General features: G+C 41.1%; 2 protein-coding genes across 2 annotated transcripts; both read left to right on the forward strand.

Annotated features, from left to right (window-relative positions):
* Positions 1-4,732: 4,732 nt before the first annotated feature.
* On the forward strand, positions 4,733-13,725 carry LOC111565629 (cytochrome P450 2F2-like). Its single transcript, XM_023265783.3, has 11 exons — positions 4,733-4,919; positions 8,183-8,345; positions 8,582-8,734; positions 9,272-9,432; positions 11,012-11,080; positions 11,222-11,326; positions 11,533-11,668; positions 12,026-12,111; positions 13,059-13,157; positions 13,246-13,387; positions 13,492-13,725. The coding sequence occupies exons 1-11, from the start codon at positions 4,758-4,760 to the stop codon at positions 13,671-13,673; spliced, it is 1,458 nt and encodes a 485-aa protein (XP_023121551.1). The 5' UTR covers positions 4,733-4,757; the 3' UTR covers positions 13,674-13,725.
* Positions 13,726-17,530: 3,805 nt separating this feature from the next.
* LOC111565639 (cytochrome P450 2F2-like) lies at positions 17,531-27,145 on the forward strand. Its single transcript, XM_035946175.2, has 11 exons — positions 17,531-17,708; positions 20,613-20,775; positions 21,089-21,241; positions 21,798-21,958; positions 22,730-22,798; positions 25,407-25,511; positions 25,722-25,857; positions 26,067-26,152; positions 26,473-26,574; positions 26,672-26,813; positions 26,916-27,145. The coding sequence occupies exons 1-11, from the start codon at positions 17,547-17,549 to the stop codon at positions 27,095-27,097; spliced, it is 1,461 nt and encodes a 486-aa protein (XP_035802068.2). The 5' UTR covers positions 17,531-17,546; the 3' UTR covers positions 27,098-27,145.
* The last annotated feature ends 582 nt before the right edge of the window (positions 27,146-27,727 follow it).

Here is a 27,727-nt window from a genome sequence, read left to right on the forward strand (position 1 = left end):
GAAGTTCATGAGAAGCTGTGAGGGGAGCTTGGCCTTTTTCAGCCTCCGCAGAAAGAAAAGTCTCTGCTGAGCCTTCTTCACCAAGTGGGAGGTGTTGGAGGTCCATGTGAGATCACTGGTGATGTGGTGATCCAGGAAATTGATGTTGCTGACCCTCTCCACCTCCTCTCCATTTATGCAGAGAGGTTGGGGGGGGGGCATTTTTCTGGCTCTCCTCAAGTCCACAATGATCTCTTTTGTTTTGATGGTATTCATCACCAGGTCACTTTCAGAGCACCAGCTGACCAGGCGCTGGACCTTCTCCCTGTAGTGGATCTCATTGTTGTCAGATATTAATCCCACTATGGTGGTGTCATCAGCAAACTTTACTGTCGTGTTGGAGGGGTGGATGGAGGTACAGTCATGTGTGAAAAGGGTGAACAGGGCCGGGCTGAGGACGCAGCCCTGAGGTGCACCTGTACTCATTGTGAGTGTGGATGATGTCACCTCTCCTACTCTGACACTCTGTGGTCTGCCGGTGAGAAAGCTGTGGATCCAGGAGCAGAGTGTGGTGTCTAGTCCCAGATGGCCAAGCTTGGTTATCAGTTTATGGGGGGAGATGGTGTTGAATGCTGATGTAAAATCAACAAATAGCATTCTAACATAGGTGTTGGGGCCCTCCAGGTGGGTCAGGGCCGTGTGCAGTGCAGTTGAGATGGCGTCTTCCGTTGATCTGTTTGCTCTATAAGCAAACTGGTGGATGTCCAGATCAGCAGGAATGATGTCCTTGATGTAATGCAGGACCAGCCTCTCAAAGCACTTTATTATTATTGGTGTCAAGGCAACTGGGCGGTAGTCATTCAGGCATTTCACTGCCTGTTTCTTGGGCACGGGCACTATAGTGGTGGATTTAATACATGTGGGGACTACAGCCTGCTGTAAGGACCGGTTGAAAATGTCCGTAAACATGCCTGCTAGCTGGTCTGCACATGCCTTCAGGCCCGGCACCCCGTCTGGTCCTGCTGCCTTGGTGATATTGATTTTCTTCATTGTTGACCTAACCTGATGTTGTTGCAGGACTCAGGTGGACACCTGGTTGACACATTATTCAAGGTTCGTTGAAAGGACTAGGTGTTACAATCCCCGGTGTTCATTACCCGAGGCTTCAATGACACACAGTGCTTGAGTAGGACATCTAGTGGTTGATAAAAATGATGTGCAATCAAGACATGTTATTGATTGGTTTGTGGATTGTTTTGGATTTGATTTTGCCTGGCACACTCCTATTCAACTATAATAGATGACTGTATGGTTTCTCGTGGGTATGATAATAATAATAATATTACTAGTAATAATAATGACAGTAGCAATTGAAGACCATGTTTCTTATTTGGCATGTCTGTTTGTAACCCTATATACTCTTCTCTTATATTTTGTGTTATGAAACATTTAAATGGTGCTGCTACATTCATGAGATGTGCTCTACAAATACAGACTGATGTAATTTTCACATGGGACTGGTGCAAATGCAGATTATATTGTGGATTTTGGCAAAGTATTTTTGGGGGGGTTTGTTCATAAAGAGGTTCATGGATGCGTGGATAATGAGAGTGTGCTTAAAAACACCGCAGTGAGTGTGCTTGTGTAACTGACTATGAGTTTTCGTTGAGAAATTACAGTTTATCCACAGTTTTCAGACTCAAGCGGTTTCTTCCTTTTGAGACTATTTCCCCAGCCTTGGAAAAAACCCTGTTCACATGGCACAGATGAGGCTGGAGGTACACAGGAAATGTTTGGCTACTTCATACAGCTTGGGGTAAACAGTTTTGTGGGTGGCCCAGTATGTGAGTGGCTCTGCAGTTCTTCCTGGGGGAGGATCAGCCAGGTACCAGTTCATTTTCACAATTGCATTAGCAGCAGTGCTTTGCGTTTGCCAGGCTCTGCTTGCATCTTGATCCAAAAGGCTCCACAGGTGAACTCCTGAAAAATATTGAAGATTATTATCACCAGAAATGTCATTAGTCATTCCTTATTCATGATAGAAGAAAAAATAAATACCTATGGAGGCTACTGCTGATGGTGGAGGATGAGGCTGCGGTGAAGAGGCTTGCTGCTGCCATATATACAGAGGGTCCTCGGTTTAAGACATCATCTACCTATGGTGTTTCGTCGTTATGTCGGAAGTGGTTATGGGCTGGTCTTCTGTGTAACGTACACCGTTCCGTCATTCCGTCAGAACTGGTAAAGTGGAAGTAGTTGGCGAGTGGAGTGGACGAATACGTCGTCACGCAGCACTATAAGACGGCTTTGTTTGCATTCGCCAGTTGTACGGCACCTTGGATTGTGCTACATTCGCTAACTTTTTGCCTTTCATTATGACTCCCAAGTGTAAGTCAGACTCTTCTGATAGCAGTGCTTCGAAGAAAAGGAAGGGCATCACCATGGAAGTGAAATTAGATATAATAAAATGCTCGGAACAGGGCGAAACACCCACGAGCATTGGTCAAGTTGTAAAAACAGTGCATATACTGCAACATATTGTAGCGACCCTCTGCGAGAAATGAGTGACTTTATCTCATTCTCTGGTCATTTATCGAACCTTCACACAGGCTACTGTGGGCCGTAGGCATCACCAAAATAACTGCAAAACACGATAATGTTGCTCCAAAATTAGCCGCCGTTCCCAGCTCTCTCTTGCTCGACACACACACACACACACACACACACACACACACACACACACACACACACACACACACACACACACACACACACACACACACACACACACACACACACACACACACACACTGCATGGAGTAACACACACATTACTGCGGACCCTGAGCCAATCAAAAGTCAGCTGACTAAACATGGCATGTTCACTGATATATAAACTGATCAATAAACATTGAAACTTCAACATCAACAACAATATCAGTCCGTTACAATATTCTGGTATCTTCTTGTAAAATGACTCATACATGCATGAAAGTCATTGATATTCATGACTTTTCTGAAGAACTTATCATAATGTGATGCACATAACGGCTTTGTTTACGTTTTTGCCGGAGTAGCGACTTATGGCCAAAAATTGACTTACATCACAGTGTAGGAACGGAACTCCAATGTAAGTCGAGGACGTTCTGTATAGCCATATATCATAGCCACTCTGCACAGCGCCATAGCAGTGCTATAGTATACTAAAGTTACCTTCTGTCTGTGCATGTGAACTACAGTAATCCACTGAGCAACATTTCAAATCAGCTATCGCCAAAACATCACTTACTGTTTTGTTGCTTTCGATTTAGCGCCCACTAACAAAACCAAGAAGGAGAACAGAAATGAAGGATATCCGGAAACTTCCTGTCCATCCACACAAGCTGTGGGTTTCACGCTTCAGTTCTGGTTGCGGAGATTTATGTGGATAATCAGCTTCACGTGGTGCTATGCTGGTTTATGGCCCGCATCACAGGCCACTGCAGGGGAATGTAAAAATTAGCAGCACATACTTGGTTTACAATTGAAATGATGCTCTTTATTGGCTACACAGTTTGTTTGTTTTTTGCAACAGGAAAAATGCACGTGGGGCAAGAATGAAAAAAGTTATAATTTGAATATTTCTAAAAAAAAAAACAAAACAAAAAAAACCAGCCAGTTTTCCTTGAAAATCTGTAATAGTTTTGAGAAATACAAAGATTTTATTGATATTTGTTTCCAACCTAACAGTGTCTTTGATCCACAGTAAAATATTTAAGCTACTAGCCAGACTGTCATTACATTTATTGTACTTTTTTGGACTTTCATGATCCAAAAGGCAATTGTGACACATTTTTGTAATCCTGCAATATTGTAATTATCGCAATCTGGTTACCATTTAGCATAAAACAAATATGACTATAACCCTGAGTAATATCACTAAAATGTTTAATGATTCAAAATTAAATCATCTGACAATAATTTAAGTTAAAGTAGTGGATGTTTCATCTGATGTTCACACTTGAAGGGGATGTACAGACATTCAGTGCAGTGTATTTCATCACTTTTTAGAAATTACTGCTCTCATCTTTGGATATGTAGATGGTTTTGAAGCTCTCAAAGAGGCTAATGTCCGTCTCTTGCTGGTTCATTTCCTCTTCAGTCTGGACCTTGTCGGCTTTCTGAGACAGGGCTTTGATGATGACGGGGAGGCTCTGATACTCATGATGCACCATATCCCAGTCTTTCTTCAGGTTCTAGTTAGTAAATTCACTGTCACAGGACAGTCAAAACTTAAGGTTTTGATAAACTTATGACTGACTGGCATAAATACAAAAAGGTGTTTTACTCTGGGGGCTGCACAGTGGTTCAGTGGTTAGCTCTGTTGCCTTGCAGCTAGAAGATCCCCGGTTTGTGTCCCAGACTGGGGGTTTCTAGCATATTCTGCCTCTGCATGTGTGGGTTTTCACTGGGTATTCTAGCTACCCTCCCAGTCCAAAACATGCTGAGATGAACTGGTGACTCTAAATTATCCATAGTTGTGAATGTGACTGCATGTTTGTCTCTATGTGTGGCCCTGCGATAGACTGGTGACCTATCAGCTTCAGATTATCTAACAATACCTCACCAGCAGGAAACAATTCATTTCCTCTTGGACTGAAAGGTCACCTGTGCTTGATGTAATTATTTACCGTAACACAGAGAAACACAGCCAGAAGAGGCAGGGCTCAGAACAAAGGTACCCTTTTAAAAGCAGGTTAATCACTCACTCTCTTAAGTTGAGTTCAAGCTGTGCTACCATGTTTCTTTCAGCTGTCCTGCTGGGGCTATGCATTTGCTTCATCATCTTTCAACTGAGGCCCAGGAGGCCCAAGAACTTTCCACCAGGACCCCCGGCCCTGCCCATACTGGGGAACATTTTACAGCTCAACCTACAAAACCTTATGGGGGATCTCGAGAGAGTAAGTAAAAATATTGCAATGACCGATGTTGCTCTTAAATTGCCTTAAATTGCTGCAACTATTAAAAAATCTCTGCAGTGGACACTCATATGAGTATGGGTTACTCAGCAACACTACAGCTCCGGTTCGTTTCATGTGATTGCTGACATTAAGTTGACTTCTTGCACACTTGGAGTGTATCCAAGCAGTATGACAGGTCAGGGACAGTGGATTTTCCTAATTTATATTATTGAGAAAAGTCAGATCAAATCAAATTTATATATGCAGCATGTTTGATTTTAATGTTTAATTGACAGTGTCACTGGAATGGCGATACTGGCTGAAAGTCATTAGGACTGGACGAGAAAGCTGGCTTTTTTTTTTTTTGCAAGAACTCAACACTGTGGGTGAAAGGGCTGAGCTTTGTTGTGCTCAGCACATGAAAAAATGCGTTTGAAAGCAGCAACGTCCCTTTACAGAAACACAGGAGAATTCTGGAAGATCATTTAACCGGTTGATGTGCAACATTTGTCAAAAGTGACCCAATGCATCCAATGGAAAATGGGTATCTTCTGACCCACACTGCACATCAAAGGGTTAAATGTCGCTTAATCCTAATAGACGTTGCATCACGCTGGACTCCAAACATCTTGGCTTTTTGTCTTTAGATTTCCTCATGATTTCCTAAATGAAATGCAAAATTAACTTTCATCTGAAAAGTTTCTTTGCAGAATAAAATGTGTAAAATCTTAAAAACATATCTACACACTCTCCAACAAGTAAGTGTGTTTAAAGCGTTTACAGCTGCAGCCCAAAAAAATTTTAATATTGTGAAAAGTTCTGGATGTTATGATGCCAATTCAGAGACTCAAGTGCAAGACAAAGACACAGCAGACACGTATTTGGAGTGAAACAGCATTTATTTACAATCCTCCAGAAAAACTACAACAGTAAGTATTACTAAATAACAACGGAACTGAAAGCAAAGACCCCTGTGGGACAGGTGGGAAAAAGCTGAACACCAGACTCCAGTCAAGAAATAAAGTAAGAAAAATAAACTTAACACGACTAGGTCTTCCAGAGCTAGGAAAGTTACAAACAAATACTAATTACTGGGTTATAACTAAGCGCCAAAGCAACAGAACAGAATAGTAGAATCAACACTCAAGAGAATACGATTACCGATCTACACAAGCAACTACAGCTGGACTCAGAGAGTGAGGGGGGAACTTAGTTGACTATTGATGAGAGTGGAAGCAGGGAAGGATGAAGCAGGCAGAGATGGTGTGTGGCGTGGTGGATGGCAGATTCAGATTCAGGTGCTGAATCTGATGGCGATCCGGATTGTTCCAGTCTGATGGGGGAGAACAGTCAGAGAATCCAGGTGAGGGATTTACAAGCAGGTGGGGAATCCAGAACTAGAATACAAGAAACAGCGGTTAGGCACACAAGGGCGCTAGACTGATGGCTCAGTAAACTGATTGATGCTGTTCAATAGTCCAGCACTGAGTAGTGGTCTGCGTCTGGCTTTTATGGAGGAAGAACGTAGTTGCAGTTGATCACTCCCCCCTGCTCATGCATCTCCTCAGGTGATCACAGATTGGCAGCACTTGCCACCATATTGCACACCATGCTCACACCTACCTGGAGAGAGGGGAGAAGGGAGGGGGAAGGGAGAAAACCTGCCACTACCTCATGTCAGAGATGGAGAGCATGACACACAGTTTCTGTTCCTATTAATGGTGGGATGCCAGTAAAAAAAAATGTGTCTAATTAATTAGAGGCTTTGTAATGAATTCATTCACATTTTCATCAACTAGGAATATTTGACACAATAAGCAAAGTTTCTTTAATTTCAGATAAATTTTGGTTCATAACTATATCAATAAATAGACAAATACATGAAAAACAACAAAAATGTTTGTTTTTCATCTAAATGTGTGCATTTTTCATTTGTCTACTACATTCACATATTAGTGCAATCTGAAAGTACTATGATCAGCTGTTCAACATTTTATGGCTTTTTGTAAACTGAAGCACATTCTGCTCAAATGGTAAACAAAACATCTTTGGCAAAGTAAATGGACCAGCATATTAATAAAAAAGTGCCATTTCTACCACTGAAAATGATAAACAACAAAATATTAAGAAGTTGAAATATAGACCATAACAGTTTGATAAACATTTGAGTGCTCTATTACAGTAAACCCATTGGTTTCACAACACTTCTAAATTTCCTCTCTTTGAGACAGTTACTGAGGCAAACTTGCTTTTTTTATGTTTTCAGAGCTCAAGGCTGCCCTTGTCTTTTGAATTATGTTTCCTGCAAGTGAGAAAACCCTCTCACAGGGGACAGAAGTGGCATGGCTTGCCAGATCCTTTCGGGCTAGGATAGACAGCTGTGGATGAGCTCCTGTATGAGTTGACCACCACTGCAGTGGACAGTCTGTCTCGCTGATGGTGAAGTCAGCTCTGTAGAGGCTCAGAGCACAGTTAGACCCCACTTCTTTGTCAGAATCAGAGTGTAAAGAAAACAACAGGAAGAGTTTTCTCTTTGGTGATTCCTTCGTGGGCTCTGGAGTCGCTCTGTTGTATTCTTCCTGCTGAAGTGCCTCAAGGCTGGTCCATACCCCTTCTTGCTCTCCTCTTGATAGACACTTTAAATGCTTAAAGCGTGGGTCAAGGGCTGTAGCCACCTTGAGCCACTGATGGTTGAGTGTAGTTTGGCGTTCAGATAGATCTTCCATGAAGGTAGTCTTGACTCTCACCATGTAGGATGAGTTCTCTTCCAAGACCTCCATGGTGCAGGTCAGGTGGCGGCGAGCACCTAACACCACAGAACATGAGGCACAAGTCTCACCCCCAAGGAGCTCAGTCACATTTCTGACATGAGATCATATCCAGCATTGAGTTCCACCTTGTGGACACAGCTTGTATCAGTGGCTCTTTTTCTTGCCCAAATGCAGACTGCTACTGGTGTAGTTCCTCAGTATTGGCTGGGCTATCCTTAAAGTGACCCACTATCTTGTGACACTTTGCCAACACATCACTAAACTCACAGTTGTCAAGGCAAATGGTGATGGTTCTTTGCAAAATGTGAGTAACACAAGGCAGGTGCTGGAATGCCGCCCCACCCTGCATGAATACATTTGCTCTACTCTCTACAGTGTCTATTTTTGTCATATTCCCCGACAGGTTAATAAGTACTACTGAACCACTGAAAAATATCTGAAGATATTAAACATGTATTTTAAACACTACTCTGTTATGTTGTTCCTTTACAGCTGAGGAGGTCTTACGGAAATGTCTACAGTCTGTTCTTTGGCCCTAGACCAAATGTAGTCATCAATGGGGTAAAGGCTATGAAGGAGGCTATGGTGATCAAGGCTGTTGAATTTGCTGGACGACCTCAAGATCTGCTTGTTCATGATGTCACCCAGAGCAAAGGTAAAATCGACATTTTATGTCATAGGACAGATGATAAAAGGTGAATTCAAACTAAACCGTACATAAACAAACCAAAAACCATGCCAGAGGAAAGACCTGAAGAAACCTCTTGGCCCATCAAAGCCAAAAATTTTGTGATACTTGACAAGAACAGAAATGTTCACATCGACAGTCATGTTTTCAGGTAACGTCACATTACTTGACTCATCAGCTCTGTTTTGCTACAACTGTTGCAGGATTTATTTTTTCAGATTATGGCTCCAGTTGGAGGGAGCATCGTCGCTTTTCTCTCATGACAATGAGGAACTTTGGTCTGGGGAAGAAATCAATGGAGGAGAGAATTCATGACGAGATTCAATACATCATTACAACACTGGATAAAAATATTGGTGGGTCCACACAACACAATATTGTTGCACCAGGCAACTTTCCACTGCAGGAACTCAGGGGAGATGTCAGGTGGCACAAATACTGACAGAAACAGCCAACAGATCAATTCCTTTACTCTGTTTACATTTCAGTGTACGATCTGACAGGCTTAACTGTGATGTGCCCGAACAATGACAAACAGCAGCTTCTTGGTGCAACTCCACTTTAATTACCTTGAAGTTTAACATCAACAACCATTTTTTGCCCCTGTGGCATTTTTTACTTTACAACATTTAAATGGAGAAGGCTGCTGTCCAGTGAGGATAATTAGAGGGCTGAAAAAATGTCAGTATAGTCTTCTCCAAGTTCAGACAGTTAGATTCAAGCCCCACAAAGCAGTTTTTCAGGACTGCTCAGAAGTACCTATGCTAGGTACTTGTCCTGTCCCGAATACAGCCAAATGTTCCTGCGTTGGAAAACAGCTTATTGACTCTGTGATGTGTTGTGTTCTTGTACAATGCTGTTTTGAGCATAAGTTTGCAATGTATCTTTTACAGGCAAAACTCTGACTCCTCAAGTTATGTTTCATAATGCGGCCTCCAACATCATGTGCCAGGTTGTCTTTGGTACACGCTACGAGTATGACGATGAGTTCATCACAACAATTGTTCAGAGCGTCACTGAGGTGACCAAGATCGCCAGTGGACCATGGGCCATGGTGAGTCAAAGCACATGGGGTCAGTCACGCCACCCACATGTGTTATTCTTGAACTTTTAAGGCAACAAGGACAGATTCTGAGCTGGCTGAGTCTATGTTGATGGCCATTTTATACTATTACGGACTACAAAAGGCTATGGACTTAAAATATACGACTCTGGAGACTCACAAAAAGTCCAACAGGTTTATTGTACAAAAGTACAATAATCAGGCAGAGGTTTCCAAATCCCAATAGCAAGTTTGGTAGTCACATAGGCTGGGAAATAGATGCATGTAAATCATAAAAGCAAACTTGGTAGTCATAAACAGGCTGGGTCACAAACACACCGGCAACACTGGGAAAATCACCGGGAGAAATAACTGGTAGGCTGGCATGAGGGCACAAGACAAACTGGCAACAAACATGAGGATAAAGATGAGTACATACACCAATCAGGCATAACATTGTGACTGCTGACAGGTGAAGTCAATAACACTGATTATCTCTTCATCGTGGCACCTGTTAGTGGATTTCATATAATAGGCAGCAAAGGAACATTGTGTCATCAAAGTCGATGTGTTTGAAGGAGGAAAAATGTTCAAGGGTAAGGATTTGAGCAAGTTTGGCAAAGGCCAAATTGTGATGGCTAGATGACTGGGTCAGTGCATCTCCAAAAACTGCAGCTCTTGTGGGGTAATCCCAGTCTGCAGTGGTCAGTATCTATCAAAAGTGGTCCAAGGAAGGAACAGTGGTGAACTGGTGACAGGGTCATATGTGACCAAGGCTCATTGATGAACATGGGGAGCAAAGGCTGGCTCATGTGGTCCTATCCAACAGATGAGCTACTGTTGCTCAGATTGCTGAAGAATTTAATACTGGTTCTGACAGAAAGGTGTCAGAATACACAGTGCATCACAGTTTGTTGTGTATGGGGCTGCATAGCTGTAGATTAGTCAGGGTGCCCATGCTGACCCCTGTGCACCGTTTAAAGCACCAGCAATGGGCATGTGAGCATCAGAGGTGGACCACAGAGCAATGGAAGAAGGTGACCTGGTCTGATGAATCACATTTTCTTTTACATTATGTGGACGGCTGCATGAGCGTTGCTTACTTGGGGAACACATGGCACCAGGATGCACTGTGGGAAGAAGGCAAGCCGGTGGAGACAGTGTGATGCTTTGAGCAATATTCTCCTTGGAAATATTGGGTCCTGCCATCCATATGGATGTTACTTTGAAGTTTATCACCTACTGAAGCATTGTTCCAGACCATGAACACCCTTTCATGGAAACAATGTTGCAGATAAAGACCTGGAAGTGTGACAACACCTGCAACAAAACAAGAGTGAGGACAAGGGCACAACAGGAAACAGAAAAATAAAACAGGAAATAAAGAAACATGACCTGTGAATGGGAGCTGGAGGTGACATTACCTTCCTTAGAATTATTTCAAAGTACACTTTTTATGTCTTTACTCTTCTCATTCAAACAAAATAACTGACAATAAAACCATCTCTTCAAAACTATTAATGGCAGAAATCACAACCTGCATATTTGGATTCAAATAAAATAATGATTTTATTTGCTGTTGTTATTGCAGCTGTACAACTCTCTTCCCTTTATTCGGAAGCTGCCACTGCCCTTCAACAAGGCCTTTAAGGCAATGAAGGTAACAAATCTTACACACTGTACATCTGTTCAGAATACTTCAGTAAAAACGAGACTTACCATAAATGATCGAAAAAGTCTTTTATTTACTTTGTCAGTGAAAACAAAAAGTAAATTTATACAAATGATTGTGTTTTTTTAGCGTTCTTCTGACCTTGTGCTTCGTTTGTTGAATGAGCACAAGAAGACCAGAATCCCTGGAGAGCCTCGAGACTTTCTTGATTGCTACCTGGATGAAATGGAAAAGGTGTGTGAGACCAGTCAGATCACTATCTTAGATGATATATTGTAGTAATAGACATTGGTTGTGTTTAAATTAAGTAGAACACATTCCTATTTTATATTACTGTGATCACAAGCTGACTCTTTTCACCTCCCATAGTGTGCATCAGTATGGTATACTAACATTTTTACCTTACTTTCATGACTTAAAGGTTACTCTCCTGTTTTTAGACAGCAGAGGATTCTTCATTTTCAGAGGACAAACTTATATTTACCGCAATAGATCTTCTGTTTGCTGGGACTGACACGACCTCCAACACCCTGCTTACTGCTTTTCTTTACCTTATGAACCACCCACACATACAAGGTATACCTACACATGTACATATGAGGCATTACTTCTCTGTTTCTGACGTTGTAGTTCCACAACTGTCTTTCAATATGAAACCCATAAAAGCCATGCACTTATGTTACCATGCACCATACCAGGAATGTAAATGGAAGATAGACATTTTTGCAGCCAATTTTTTGTATTCTATTTTATTTTTTTATACCTTTGGTTTATTATATTGTTTATTCTCATGACTGAAACCTGTCACTTATTTAGTGGTTTCTCCATGCTTAAAGGTTTCCTTTTATTTTGACTTGTTTTGTTACCATTTCAGTGTTGAAGTTGAAATGTTAAATCTGGAATACAACATCTGACATTATCTTGCCTTCTCAGAACGATGTCAGCAGGAAATAGACCGGGTGTTGGAAGGGAAGGATCAGGCCTGTTTTGACGACAGACACCAGATGCCCTACATGCAGGTACTATACTGTATATCATGTGATAAATTTCTCCTCATAATTTTACTGCTGATTAACATGTGAAAGTGTGACACAAGGTAGGAGATTCTGAAATCTTTTAGATAATCTGAGGATTTGGAGATAAGTTGTTATCACCATCTTTAAATGTAATTTATTAAGGGCTTGTTTCTTTGTTGTAAACATATTGCTGTCTGCTGCAGCTGTATTGATCTGTATTGTTGTGGTCGAGTTTCTGAGAGCTGGCATTGTTTAACTTCCGTTACAAGTCAGATAAGGTAAAAAAAAAAAAAGGTTGTTTAAATGTCTCTAAAATGCTGGAGAAGATTGTTGCCATGCATCTTACAGCTCTAGACGTATATGGCAGGTACGACCCATTCCAATCTGGCTTTTGTGAACTGCATTCGACAGAATCAGCCCTTACTAAAGTCACTAATGATATTCTGATGGCAGCAGAGGACAAATGCTTGTTGTTAGTACTTCTTGACTTCAGCTCAGCTTTTGACACTGTGGATCATGGCATTCTGTTAATCTGTTATATCTCCGACCTCCGTCACCCATACGACCTGAATCGAGATCTCAGGTCAGGACAAACGAAATTACTTGTCCCTCCTTCCAAGTATAAAACCCCCAGTGACTGTCCATTCCAAGCTCTCACGCCAAAACTGTGGGATGCTCTTCATCTACAGCTGAGATTGGTCGAGCCCAGTAATGCTTTTATGAGGCAGATGAAAACATTTTTGTTCTGACAGGCTTTTGGTTGACCTGTAATTGCTTTATTTATTGTTTTGATTCACTGTATTTTAGCCCCCTGTTTTAACAATTTATTACCTTTATGATTGTTGTTTTTGGTTCTTTCCTTGTTTTATTCTTGTTGTAAAGCACCTTGTGATTTTGCATCTGTGAAAGATGCTATATAATTATGTTTTACTTACTTACTCTTCATCCAGGCTGTGATCCATGAGTCGCAAAGAATTGCCAACACCATTCCACTCAGCGTCCATTGTACGACTAAAGATACAGAGCTTGCCGGATATTCCATTCCCAAGGTATGGTGTAAATGATTAAATAGCTTTTGGAAACAGGGACAACAAAGTGAAAAGTGTCCCTCATTCTTTTGGTTTACTTCCTCCTCAGGGTACGAGGATCATGCAAAATTTGAGCTCAGTGCTGAATGAGGAGGGTCAGTGGAAATACCCTCATGAATTCAATCCTGAGAACTTCCTCAATGACCAGGGAGAGTTTGTCAAACCAGACGCCTTCATGCCTTTCTCTGCAGGTACAAGAGCTTAAAATCTGTAACACACTTAGAGTGGCAGGCACAGATAAGGGGGGTCAATTTAAATTAATGTAGATGATTTTGACGTGTTTTTTATTCCTCAGGTCCTCGGATTTGTCTTGGAGAGGGTCTGGCACGTATGGAGCTCTTCCTCATCATGGTGACTCTGTTGAGGAAGTTTAAGTTCATCTGGCCTGAAGATGCAGGAAAACCTGACTACACTCCTATCTTTGGACTCACCACTACTCCAAGACCTTATCCCATGAAGGTCCAACACAGGCTTTGAACTGCACTAAACTGACTGAAACGTATAATAAAAATAAAGTCTGACCAATTGATCTACCTTGTTTTTGTTGGAAAAAAACCAAACTCTACACTGAAAATACTACATATAGAATATACAGTGACAAAGGGCTCATTTGCTATCGTGTCAGTGAAAACAATACAGACCATGTCGTATAGCATAGGTCAAAGAAATGGAACCTGAAAAAAGCGAAACTTCTTTGGAGCCACTTTGGTTCATTGACATGGCTTAAGTGTCCCAGATGAATGTAATGTGGTGCATTTTAATTCATTCAGTTACTAAGTTAGTCACTTAGATCAATCATTTATCAGAGCCATTGAAACTGTTTAAACAGAGGAACATGTCGAATTTTGATCCTTGAGCTACTCACGGTGACATCCCATTCCATTGGGAAAATGAACCCAAATCTTAAAGATTAAAATCATATATAATCAAAATGACTTCATACTACATGTCTCATCAAAAATTCTCAAGCGGTTTCTTCTTTTTGAGACTATTTCCTCAGCCTTGGAAAAAACCTGTTCACACGGCACAGATGAGGCTGGAGGTACACAGGAAATGTTTGGCTACTTCATACAGGTTTGGGTTTTTGTGGGTGGCCCAGTATGTTAGTGGCTCTGCAGTTCTTCACAGGGGAAGATCAGCCAGGTACCGGTTCACATCCACAATTGCATTAGCAGCAGTGCTTTGCGTTTGCCAGGCTCTGCTTGCATCTTGATCCAAAAGGCTCCACAGGTGAACTCCTGAAAAATATTGAAGATTATTATCACCAAAAATATCATTAGTCATTACTTATTCATGATAGAAGAAAAGATAAATACCTATGGAGGCTACTGCTGGTGGTGGAGGACGAGGCTGTGGTGGTGTTTGTGAAGTGGCTTGCTGCTGCCATATATATATACAGGAGGTCCTCAGTTTACGACGTCATCGACCTACGGCGTTACGTCGGAACTGGTTACGGGCTGGTCTTTGATTTAACGTACGCTGTTCCATCGTTCCGTCGGAACTGGTTACGGGTTGGTCTTTAATGTTTACATTTGCCGATTGTACACCACCTTGGATTGTGCTACATTCGCTAACTTTTTGCCCTTCATTATGGCTCCCAAGTGTAAGTCAGACTCTTCTGATAGCAGTGCTTTGAAGGAAAGGAAAACCATCTCCATGGAAGTGAAATTAGATATAATAAAACGCTTGGAACAAGGTGAAATACCGACGAACATCGGTCAAGTTGTAAAAACAGTGCATATATTGCAACATATTGTAGCGACCCTCTGTGAGGAATGAGTGACTTTATCTCATTCTCTGGTCATTTATTGAACCTTCACACAGGCTACTGTGGGCCGTAGCCTACACCAAAACAACGACAAAACCCGATAACTTTGCTCCAGAATTAGCCGCCGTTCCCAGCTCTCTCTTGTTTGAAACACACACACACACACACCGACACGCCACGAAGCAACACACATACACCGGCACGGCACGGAGCAACACACACACTACTGTTGACCCTGAGCCAATCAAAGGATGTCCTGTCCATCCACACAAGCTGTGGGTTTCACGCTTCAGTTGTTCTGGTTGCGGAGATTTATGTGGATAATCAGCTTCATGTGGTGCTATGCTGGTTTATGGCCGCATCACAGGCCACTGCAGGGGAATGTAAAAATGAGCAACCAAAACTTGGTTTCGAATTGAAATGATACTCTTTATTGGCTACACTGTCATGTTTTTGCAACAAGAGGATTGAGGATTAAGCAGTATAGATAATGGATGGATGGATGGAATTTCAAAGGCAAAGACAGATTTTTGTAATCCTGCAATATTGTATTTATCGCAATCTGGTTGCCATTTAGCATAAAACAAATATGAGTATAACCCTGAGTAATATCACTAAAATGTTTAATGATTCAAAATTAAATCATCTGACAATAATTTAAGTTAAAGTGATGGGTGTTTCATCTGATGTTCACACTTGAAGGGGATGTACAGACATTCAGTGCAGTGTATTTCATCACTTTTTAGAAATTACTGCTCTCATCTTTGGATATGTAGATGGTTTTGAAGCTCTCAAAGAGGCTAATGTCCGTCTCCAGCTGGTTCATTTCCTCTTCAGTCTGGACCTTGTCGGCTTTCTGAGACAGGGTTTTGATGATGAGGGGGAGGCTCTGATACGCATGATGCACCATATCCCAGTCTTTCTTCAGGTTCTAGATAGTCAATTCAACAAGGGAATGTCATCAGTGTCACAAGACAGTCAGTCAAGACTTAAGGCTCCCAGAATATGATCAAAATAATGATGAACACTACAGTTATTACATTTAATGTTCCAGCAGTTGGCCTGAAAGAACCTTGTAGATCTTTTCCTCACCTCAGTGTCTTTTCCTTCCAGCCTTGGTCTGGATCATTGGGAACATCTAGTCTGATGGACTGAGAGCTACAGAGAGCATGAACATCCAGCTGTGGTTGTCTGAAGTCTTTTCTCCTTCATCACTGTGAGGAAGAGCAGCACCGATGTCCTCTTCATCCTTCCAGTAATAATAATGCTGCAGATTCAGCTCCTCTCTTCATAATACAACTTGTCTTGTGACTGTTCAGTATTTACACTTCACTGTCAGCAACACATTGTTTATTTCATCCATTTATTTCATGTGTTCACACATCTTTACAGTTCACAATTGTTAAATAATGTAGTTTTTAAATGTGCAACAAAGGTAATAATGAAGCTCCTGCCCTGAATGTGTTGATGTTTTAATGCTGTATATATCTGCTTTAAATAACATGGACTTTTTATGTTGTATATCGTCTCCAACAGCAGAGATGAAGTTAAAGGTGATAAATAGAACCCCTGAATACTAAGAACAGAGAATAACAAACTGCTAAGAGTTGGTCTGTCCTTCTGTAAGTGAAAGTTAAACAGGAAGTGGTTCACTGAGGATGCCGTCCATTCAGTCTCCTTCTTCACAACCAGATGAGGTTTTCCTTCTGTTGGCTTCACTCAGAAGATCCTCACAGAAAAAAAAGGGGAAAAGCAAAGACAAAATTTTCCTTTTTATTTATTTTTTAATTTTATTTATTTCTCTTTATATTTCCACATTTATTTATTTATTTCTCTTTATATTTCCACATTTATTTCCTTATTTATTTATTTATTTATCATTATATTTCTACATTTATTTATTTCTCTTTATATTTCCACATTTATTTATTTATTTCTCTTTATATTTCCACATTTATTTATTTATTTCTCTTTATATTTCCACATTTATTTATTTATTTCTCTTTATATTTCCACATTTATTTCCTTTATTTATTTATTTATTTATATTTTATTGTGGCACTCCTGTGACTGAATAATTCTGAAGTTAATGTCAGTTGCACAATGCAATAGCCAAAGAATAAAGTCACCGTCAGCATTTAGATCAGATCTGTATCATCAGTAGACAAGGTTCAAACTACCATTCAGTTGTTTCTATTTGATCAGTAAGTCACAAAACCTGCCTTCTCATAAATACAACAGGGTGCCCCTTCCTTTATGATAGCACTAAGGTCTGGAGGACAATTTCAAATTGTGACTCTCACCTGTTTCTTGCTTTGGACAGTAACCAGGTTGTTGCCAACAATTTTCAATGACCGTGGTTGACTGTAACAAACCAACTGGTGCATCAGATTATCTGACAATATTTTACCAGCAACAACTCACTTCCTCTTGGTCCAAATGGTCACCTGTGTGTGCTTGATGTTATCACTTATCTTACTACAGAGAAAAACAGCCAAAAGAGGCAGGGCTCAGATCAGAGGTAGCCTTTTAAAAGCAGGTTAATCACTCACTCCCTGCAGTTCAGTCTAATCCGTGCTACCATGTTTCTTTCACTTGTCCTGCTGGGGCTATGCATTTGCGTCATCATCCTTCAACTGAGGCCCAGGAGGCCCAAGAACTTCCCACCAGGACCCCCTGTCCTGCCCATCCTGGGGAACATTTTGCACCTAAACTTACAAAACCCCTTGGAGGACTTGGAGAAAGTAAGAAAAATGTTGTAATTAATGTTGTGCTCAAAATACTCTCAATTGTCGAGAATTATTAAAGAATCTCTGCAGTGGATATGTACATGAGCATGGGTTAATCTGAAACACTACAGTTCCTGTTCTTTTTATGCATTTGCATAATATGTTGTTGGTATTAAGTGCAGTCCCATCCACACTACCATGTTTGTTGTGCTTGTTCTGCTATGCCTCTGTGTTTTTTTGTCATGCTTCAAATCAAATCCCAGAGGAGCCAAAAATTTTCAACTAGAGCCCCTCTCCTGCCAATACTGGAGGACAGAAGCCCCAGAGGACTTTGAGAGAGTAAATGTTGCTGTAACTCTTTAAACACCTTACATTACTATAACTGCTAACCCTTTGATGCGCACCATGGGTCAAAAGTGATCCAAATTCAATGGAAAATGGGCATCTCCTGACCCACACTGCGCTTCAAAGGGTTAAAGACTCTGCAGTGCATACTTTGATGAGCATGGATGACTCAGCAGTAATGTGGCTCCTGTTGTTTTTATGTGATTGAACCATATTAGTTGGCATTAAGTTTACTGCTTGCATACTTGGAGTGTATCCAAGCTGTAGCTCTTTTTAATGCTTTGAGGTCTGTGTGATTCTGTCAACAAAAGACAAATCAACAGTGACTTTTGCTCTTTCTGTAAGTGTACCCAAGTCGTATGGCAGGGCAGGGACTGTGGACTTATTGAGATAAATCAAATGTGGCATGCTTCCAAACAAGCAGAACTGACCAAAATGTTGTACAGGTTAACAGCCAGGCAGCAACAAAATAGGGGCAAAGAGAAATCAATTTGTAAAAGACAATAAAATCATATGAAGTAATAAGACAAGGCAAAATCAGAATCAAAAAAGATACGAAGATTAAAGTTTCAAATAAAATAAATATACAATTAAGACCATTATGAAATCCCAAAAGCTATTGAAAATATGTACATCTTGAGATTTACCTCAAAATATCAATGGAGGAGGAACTTTTTAATACAAAAGGAAGACTGTTCCATAGCTTTGGAGTTGCTGCGGTAACGGTTTGATGTCCCTTACACACACGGCTCAATCGTGGACCAGTCACCAATAGCTGTTCTGAGAATCTTAGAGGCCTTGAGGTAAAGTACAAGTTCCAAGGTGTATCCATGTGCCAACCCATGTCTGCCAAATAACAGAAGCTTAAAATCAGTTCTGTACTATCAAAATGCATGTTGCTCATATAGCAGCCTTCAGATCATCTGTATTGTTCTCTCCTTCTTGACAATATCCAATATGGGGTTCTAAGGGGTTGAGGTCAGGTGAGTTGGCTGCCCAAGTCAAGCACAGTAACATCATGGCCAACAAACCATCCATCCATCCATCCATTATCTATACACCGCTTATTCCTCACTAGGGTCGCGGGGGGGGCTGGAGCCTATCCCAGCTGACTCGGGCGAAGGCAGGGGACACCCTAGACAGGTCGCCAGTCTGTCGCAGGGCTACATATATAGACAAACAATCACTCACACATTCACACCTACGGGCAATTTAGAGTAATCAATTAACCTCAGCATATTTTTGGACTGTGGGAGGAAGCCGGAGTACCCGGAGAAAACCCACGCATGCACAGGGAGAACATGCAAACTCCATGCAGAAAGATCCCGGGAAAGCCGGGACGCGAACCAGGGATCTTCTCGCTGCAAGGCGAAAGTGCTAACCACTACGCCACTGTGCAGCCCCGCCAACAAACCATTTGATAGTAATTTTGGCACTTTGACCAGGATTGTTAAGTCCTGTTGGAAAAGGAAATCTGCACCTCCGTAAAATCTGTCAGCAGATGGAAGCATAGAGTGCTCTAAAATCTCCGTGTAGATGTTTGGTCCACTTTGGACTTGATAAAACACAGTGGACCAGCGCAAGCAGATGACATTACACCACAAATCATCACAGACTGCAGAAACTTCACACTGGACTTCAAACATCTTGGATTCTGTGCCTCTCCACTCTTCCTCCAGACTCTACTATCTTAAAATGCAAAATGTATTTACCTGAAAACAGAACTTTGGACCACTGAGAAACAATTCAGTTCTTCCTCTCCTCAGCTCAGGTAAGACCTTCTGGCATTGTCTCTGGTTTAGGAGTGTCTTTATATTAGAAATGCGACTGTTGTAGCTCCTTTCATGAAGACACCTGTGCTTGGTGGCTCTTGATGCACTGACACCAGCATCAGTCCACTCTTTGTCACACTTTTTCAAGTTCTTGAATGGACTTTTCTTGACAGTCCTGCGGTCATCACTGTGGCTTGCTCACATTTTCCTAACAAACTTTTCCCTTCTAGTTGACTTCCCATTATTATGTTTCAAGACAGCACTCTGCCATCAACCAGCCTTTTGAGCAACGATCTTCTGTGGCTCCTAGAGGAGGCTGTCGGTAATCATCTTTGAGCCACATTTAAGTCATCAGTCTTCCCCATGACCTGAATTGAAAGATACACTGTGCTTATACTGTTTAAACAGTAACTCTTCAGATCGTCAGACATGACTGTTTATATCTTGAAAAACAGTACATTCAAGACTTAAACAGCATTACATAAATGGTTCGATCAACATTTAAATTTGTATTTGCAAAGAAAGACATTTTCTAGATACCAATAATTGCTCTACTGCTTTATGATTTTCAGTTTTCAGTTTTGATCTGTTGTAATGTTTTTCTGGACTTTTCTGAGTGTATTCATTATTATTGTTTGTACTCTTACTAAATGACTGTAATATTAATCTCTTAATGGATGCTTTTCCTCTTGGGTAAATTAGCTTGGCTGAGTTTGTTTTTGTCATGCTCCCCTACAGGTCAATAAACACTTCTGAATCACTTGAAACTATCTGAACCTATTAAACTGTCATTTCTTTACAGCTGAGGAAGTCTTATGGAAATGTCTACAGTCTGTTCCTTGGTACTAAACCAAATGTAGTCATTAATGGGGTGAAGGCCATGAAGGAGGCTATGGTGATCAAGGCTGCTGAATTTGCTGGACGACCCCAAGACCTGTTCATTAATGATGTTTACGATGAAAAAGGTACAATAGACATTATTTGTCATAGGACAGATGATGTTAGATTACATTTCTCTAATTTAAAAACACACATAGTAGATGCACCAACCTCTGTCCCTTTAATGGATTCAGGGATTACTCAATAGTCAGTATAAAGTGATAAAGAGCATGGTCATAGAGTCGAAGAAATTTGTTTTGTTGTAAAAAAAAAAAAAAAAAAAAGTCTGAGGTTGTTTTTAATGATGAAAGGAGTAAATATTGACATCCACCATGCCATTTTCAGAAAAAGTTACATTACATGATTCCTCAGCTCTTTGTTTTTCTACATCTGTTGCAGGAGTGATTTTTGCAGATTATGGCGCTAGCTGGAGGGAGCATCGTCGCTTTGCTCTGATGACTTTGAGGAACTTTGGTCTGGGGAAGAAATCAATGGAGGAGAGAATCCATGACGAGATTCAACACACCATTAAAACACTGGATAAAAACATTGGTATGACATCTGTGGGTTCACGCAGTTTTGCTGCAACAGGCAATTTTCAACTGCAGGAACTCGGAGCAGATGTTAAGTGGCACGTACGTTGACAGGAACAGTCACGTGATTAACAGTTTTACTCTGTTTACATTGCAGTGTAGGATCTGACAGGTTTAACTGTGATTTGCAAAAACAATGACAAACAGTACTTGTTTGATGCGACTCCACTTTTATGAGCAACAAATCTTCTTCACCTATGTCGCATGTTTAAACATAAACATGCAGTGTTTAAGAGGAGAAGGCTGCTGCCCGATGAGAACATTGAGAGTGCTGAAAAAGTCGTTGGTTGTCCTCTAATCAGAACAGTCTTCATCAAACTTAGTCAGTTAGCATCAAACAGGTACTTTTTTGTCCTCCAAAAACAGCCCTAAATGAAGTTTTACAGGGCAAATCTCACCACTGATACACGCACAGATGTTCCTGCAGTGGAAAACAGCTTATTGATTCTGTAAAGGTGTTTTGTTTTCTTGTACAATGCTGTGTCTTAAATTAGTTTACATTATGTTTTTTACAGGCAAAACTCTTTGTCCTCAAGTTATGTTTCATAACGTGGCCTCCAACATCATCTGCCAAGTTCTTTTTGGTACACGCTATGAGTATGATGATGAGTTCATCACAACAGTTATTCAGTGCTCCACTGAAATTTTAAAGATCGCCAATGGACCATGGGCCATGGTGAGTCAAAGCATGTTTCTGAGGTAACAAAACTAACTAAGGGACAGAGACTACAGACAGTCCAGCTCCTCTGCATGGCTCATTTGAGCCATGCTATGTTTTACAGGTGCAATAAGCTATTTACCATATTCACTACCATAGTTTCTCATGTAGGCTTGTTAATGTTTGATAACTAGTACTGAGAAAAAAAACGCAGCGTTTTGGCTGTTGGGGGTACTATAGTTACTTAGTGGACAATTAAACGATTCCTACAAATAGAGATAAAATCTTTAGCTGAGGTTCAGGAGCAGGACCACACCTCAATCACTCCCCTTACTGTCATGTGCCTATACATACCCATCTGCCCTTCCCATTTGTTGGTTCTCGTTTCTTGTGCCCCACCCACCTTCCTATACCGCTGCCTCCTTTCTCTGTCTTCTCCATTTCCTGGAGGGTCCACCAGCCCAGGAGCCGTTGCTGATTTCCGACTAAGCTTTTCCTCCACACCTCATCAACTCAACTCAGTCATCACCACCATAATTATCTTTTGCATCCAATAAGCAATCAAGCTTAAAATTGATGGTGTGGTCCTTGCTAGTGAAATTAAACCTTTGACCTGCTGGTCATCTTTTCAGAGCAAGGAATATTCGTGTGAAATTTGATGGCATTTTATGGCAGTATTTGTTGGGATATTCCAGTTGGACCAGAGTGGTATACTGATGGACTGATCAATCAAAATTTCTTGGATCCCCACAATACTGAAATAAACTAATGGTTTATCTTTCTTTACAGCTATATCACTCTCTTCCCTTTATTCGTAACCTGCCACTGCCCTTCAACAAGGCCTTCAAGTATGCAAAGGTAAAAACTACACTGCATATACTACAAAGATAAACACTGTATTGACTTTGTCAGTGAATACTCTGTCAGACCATTACGAGCAGCAAAGGAAGTTTTTGCATATTTTGGAAGTAACGGTCATTAACAAGATAAACAACTTCTTCCTTCTTTAAAGAAACTAATATCCACCTTGGGCTTGCATGCTTCTGGCCAGGTATGGATGTCAGATGTGATGCTTGTGACAGTCAGCCTAAAGTCCTGGTGGACACCGAGTCTGTTCCGGGCTTTTGTTTTATTGTTGCAAGGGCACTGAAGGCAGCCTCAGACAGATAAGTGGTGTTGAATGGGAGAATAACCTTTGTAACTGCATGTTTTGCCAGTCTGAGTGCAACAGTCCATCCTTTGACAATCCAAAACTTTTTGTGTCTGTTCTCTTGGAAATATTTCTTCGACACTGAATCAGCTTGAAGGTTGGCAAGCTCATCTTCACAGTGGAGGTATTCCACTTCCTCGAGACTGGAAGTGTAGGGATCCATCACCCATGATTCCTTTGATCAGTACTTCTCAACATTGGCAAAACAGGATTTTATTTCCTCCCGAAGCCTTTTCATGTGGCGGATGAACTCCGTGTGTAAAGACGCATTCACCGTGCCACTGGAGTGTTTCATGAGCAGTGGGAATTGTTGTAGCTCCCCTTTTGACATTTTTCCAACTCTGTACTCCAGTTTGCTCAAAAAAGCATCGAGAGCATCTTTGCATTGCATGATGTTTGATTCAGGCCCCTGCATTTGCTTGTCTGTCTCGTTGTAGAGCTGACTGTGTCCGCTAGGTATGCAGTTTTCATCCAAAAAGCGTCCGACAGCTGTTCGTATAGTGGTCATTTGTGATCTTGCAAGAGCACCTTTATTTTTTCTTGCAGTTCCATGAAACGCACAAGCACCTCTCCACGCAACAACCAGTGCACCTCTGTATATAACAGCAGCGTTTGGTGTGCTTCATCGTCACACAGCTGGGCAAACAGTCTCTTGTTAGAGGGACGGGCCTTAAGAAAGTTTACAACTGTAATCACAGTTGTCAGGGTCATATTGAGGTCTTCTGAAAGTTTTTTGCTAGCCAGTGCTTGGCAATGTAGCATACAGTGGAAAATTGCGCACTCCGGTGCTTTTTCCTTCAGCCGACTGTTAAATCCCTTGTTTTTGCCCATCATTGCTGCAGCACCGTTAGGGCAGCATGCGACAAGTTACTCGTAGGGCAAACTGTTTGATGACAAATACAAGTCCACAGCCACAAAAATATCTTGGCCTGTTGTTGTTGTGGCTAGATTGGTAGATATAAGAATGTCTTGTTTCAAATCATCACCGTCAATATATTGCACAAACTATGAGCACAGATTCCTCTGGCACTGTTGTCGTTTCATCCGACTGAACGGCAATTCTGAAGCTTTTCGTGCAGCTGATTTTGACAATGTCCAGCCATTTTATTAATTCTGCCCTTAACAGTGTTGTCAGAGAGAGGGACGATTTTCACTTTATCTGCAACCTGTGGGCCTCTCTACAATTTTTAGGCAGGCAGGTTTGATGAGCTGCTCTCCAATATCGTGCAGCTTTTTAGCCTTAGCAATTAAAAGCGAACCTTCAAATGACGCCTCTGTGGCTCTGAGGAAACCGCTACTTGCTTTTTCAAATGCTTTTCTAATGTCTGGATTTTTTTGACAGCGCCAACTGCTTCTTCCTCAGAAAAAGTCCTCACCTTCATCCGTAGTCTCTGTGTGTTTTGTTTACTGATGTTGCCATAATTTGCTTGGCTTCATGCTGTCATTTGCTGGCATTTCACCACAAATTACACATTCGGGTCAAATTCTGTCTTGTTTTTCAGTAAAACCAAATTTAAGGTAACTCTCAAGGTATATCTGGATTTTTTTTTTTTTTCCGGTACTGATGAATCTTCAGCAGTTTTGCATTTTTCAGACATTGTTTCCGTGAATAATTTTCTAACTGCACACAAAAATAATGAATCGGGATGAAGCTAGCGAGCCTACCTGAAGAAAGCGTGGACAGAGGTTGAGAGGTCAAGAAGGTGTGTCCATCCAAGTAGCAAAGGATTTTTAAGGAAAGACCAAATATATGTATTTTAAAAATGTTTAATAGGTAGAGTTTTGATGACACAGTGAGTCTGTTAATATGATTTTTTCCAGAATGTGAAAATCTAATTTTTAGAACCTCACAGCCTCAGAGCAGACAAAGATTTGCATACTTCCTTTGATCTCTGGCGCCCCCCAGTGGGGGCGTGGACCCCATGTTGCAAACCACTGCCTTAGCCCCCCTGCACATTTTACCCCTTTTATTTTGTGACAGATTTCATGTATATTATACCATTATGTATCCTTTAGTTTCTTATCCATTTTTACCTGATATATTGCCTTAAGTATACACTATGTTTTGAGCACTCCACATTTCATTTTTCGACAAAGCATGTGATTGAATGATTACTCACACACCCACATATCCTACATACTGTACATCTGTCAAGAGTGCTTAGGTAAAAATCACTCTGATTAGCCATGCATGTACAGTAAAGACAAACCCAAAATACAGAATACAAATTATGAATGGTGACTTGTCTTTTTTAGATTTCTTCTGACCTTGTACGTCATTTGTTGAATGAGCACAAGAAGACCAGAGTCCCTGGAGAGCCTCGAGACTTTCTTGACTGCTACCTGGATGAAATGGAAAAGGTGTGTGAAACCTGTCAGATCACTATATCAGATGATATATTGTTGTAATGGACGTTGGTGTGTTTAAGCTGAGAAGAACACATTCCTATTTTATTCTTATTGTGATCATAAACTGACTCTTTGCACCTCCCATAGTGTGCATCAGTATGGTAGACTAACATTTTTACCTTACTTTCATTTGACTTACAAAGATCACTCTCCTGTCTTTAGAAAGCAGAGGATTCTTCCTTTTCAGAGGACAAACTCATATTTACTGCTCTAGATCTTCTGTTTGCTGGGACTGACACGACCTCCAACACCCTGCTTACTGCTTTTCTTTACCTTATGAACCACCCACACATACAAGGTATACCTGCACATGTACATATGAGGCATTACTTTTCTGTTTCTGACGTTGTAGTTCCACAACTATCTTTCGATATGAAACCCGTAAAAGCTATGCACTTCTGTTTCCATGTATCATACCAGGAACTTAAATGGAAAGTAGACATTTTTGTGTTGAATCTAAAATGTTAAATGTGGAATACAACATCTGACATTATCTTGCCGTCTCAGAACGATGTCAGCAGGAAATAGACCGGGTGTTGGAAGGGAAGGATCAGGCCTGTTTTGATGACAGACACCAGATGCCCTACATGCAGGTACTGTACTGTATATCATGTGACAGATTTTTCTGAACAATTTTACTTCTGATCAACATGTGAAAGCATGACACAAGGTAAGAGATTCAAAAATCTTTTTGATAATCTAACGATTTTGTGGATCCATTGTTATCACTGTCTTTAAATGTAATTTACTGTGGCCTTTTGTCCTGGTTGTAAACATACTGCTGCCTGCTGCAGCTGGATTGATCTGTGTTTTTGTGGCTGATCTTCTGAGAGCCTGCATTGTTTTCCTTCTGCTCTGAGTCAGATAAAGCAAAAAAAAAAAAAAAAAGTTGTTTAACTGTCTCTTCATCCAGGCTGTGATCCATGAGTCACAGAGGATTGCCAACACTGTTCCACTCAGCGTCTTCCATTGTACGACTAAAGACACAGAACTTGCTGGATATTCCATTCCAAAGGTATGGGACAAATGGTTAAACAGGTTTTGACAACAGAGACAACAAAGTGAAGAGTCTCCTTTATGCCCTTTGTTCCTCTGGTTTATTCTCTCCCCAGGGTACGATGATCATCCAGAACCTGAGCTCAGTGCTGAACGAGGAGGGTCAGTGGAAATACCCTCATGAATTCAACCCTGAAAACTTCCTCAATGACCAGGGAGAGTTTGTCAAACCAGATGCCTTCATGCCTTTCTCTGCAGGTATAAGAGCAAAAATTCTATCACACTTGGAGTGGCAGGTACAGATAGAGTGAATCAACTCAAACTGCTGTAGATTACATTGAGGTGTTTTTTATTCTTCAGGTCCTCGGGTGTGTCTTGGAGAGGGTCTGGCTCGTATGGAGCTCTTCCTCATCATGGTGACTCTGTTGAGAAAGTTTAAGTTCATCTGGCCTGAGGATGCAGGAGAACCAGACTATACTCCAGTCTTTGGGGCCACTATGACTCCCAAACCTTATCCCATGAAGGTCCGACGCAGGCTTTGAAATGCACTAAACTGACTGAAAGGTGCAATAAAAATAAAGTTTGACCAATTGATGTGCCTTGTTTTTGTTGGAAAAATACCTAGCTGAACTTTAAAGGCTGAAAATATCACATACAGAATACACAGTGACAGCATGCTCCTTTGCTGCAGTGTCCAAAAACTAGGAAACTAGAACAGTATTTCAGACAGGACACTTGCATATCTGCATTTGTGTTTGGTGACTCTGCTCAAGGGATGCTCTGGAATGATCTGCACAAGAATGACACAGACAGTCCCTGAGATAACAACCCGCCCGGCAGAGCCTGATATTAACAATGTTTCAATAGAACACAGTCTGAATAAGAAGCAAATCTATACATGCACGATTTTTTTAATTACAAGGAGGATTCTGGGGAGAAGGAGGAGAAGGTTGATCATCAATAATGTCTGGTGCAGCAGCAATGAGGTAAGCACAGAGCGGGCCAAATGAAAGAATGCTGCCTCAGTATTAAGACGTATTAATAGGGAGGAGTAAACTGAGTACAAGCATGACTGGATAGCATAGAACCTTGTGACTAGCCTGACTTTGTACCTGTATGAACTAGTGCGAAGCTGCATGAGTTAAAAGAAAAGACACATGAAAAAAATGGAG

Source organism: Amphiprion ocellaris, chromosome 3 (assembly GCF_022539595.1).
Source record: "Amphiprion ocellaris isolate individual 3 ecotype Okinawa chromosome 3, ASM2253959v1, whole genome shotgun sequence".
Lineage (NCBI taxonomy): Eukaryota > Metazoa > Chordata > Actinopteri > Pomacentridae > Amphiprion > Amphiprion ocellaris.

Coding starts and splice junctions, on each gene's coding strand:
- LOC111565629 (XM_023265783.3), top strand. CDS start 4,758: ATGTTTCTTTCAGCTGTCCTGCTGGGGCTATGCATTTGCTTCATCATC. Junction 11,669..12,025: donor GAACCACCCACACATACAAG/GTATACCTACAC, acceptor TTGCCTTCTCAG/AACGATGTCAGCAGGAAATA. Junction 13,388..13,491: donor CTTCATGCCTTTCTCTGCAG/GTACAAGAGCTT, acceptor TTTATTCCTCAG/GTCCTCGGATTTGTCTTGGA.
- LOC111565639 (XM_035946175.2), top strand. CDS start 17,547: ATGTTTCTTTCACTTGTCCTGCTGGGGCTATGCATTTGCGTCATCATC. Junction 17,709..20,612: donor CCTTGGAGGACTTGGAGAAA/GTAAGAAAAATG, acceptor ATTTCTTTACAG/CTGAGGAAGTCTTATGGAAA. Junction 26,575..26,671: donor CTGGATATTCCATTCCAAAG/GTATGGGACAAA, acceptor TTCTCTCCCCAG/GGTACGATGATCATCCAGAA.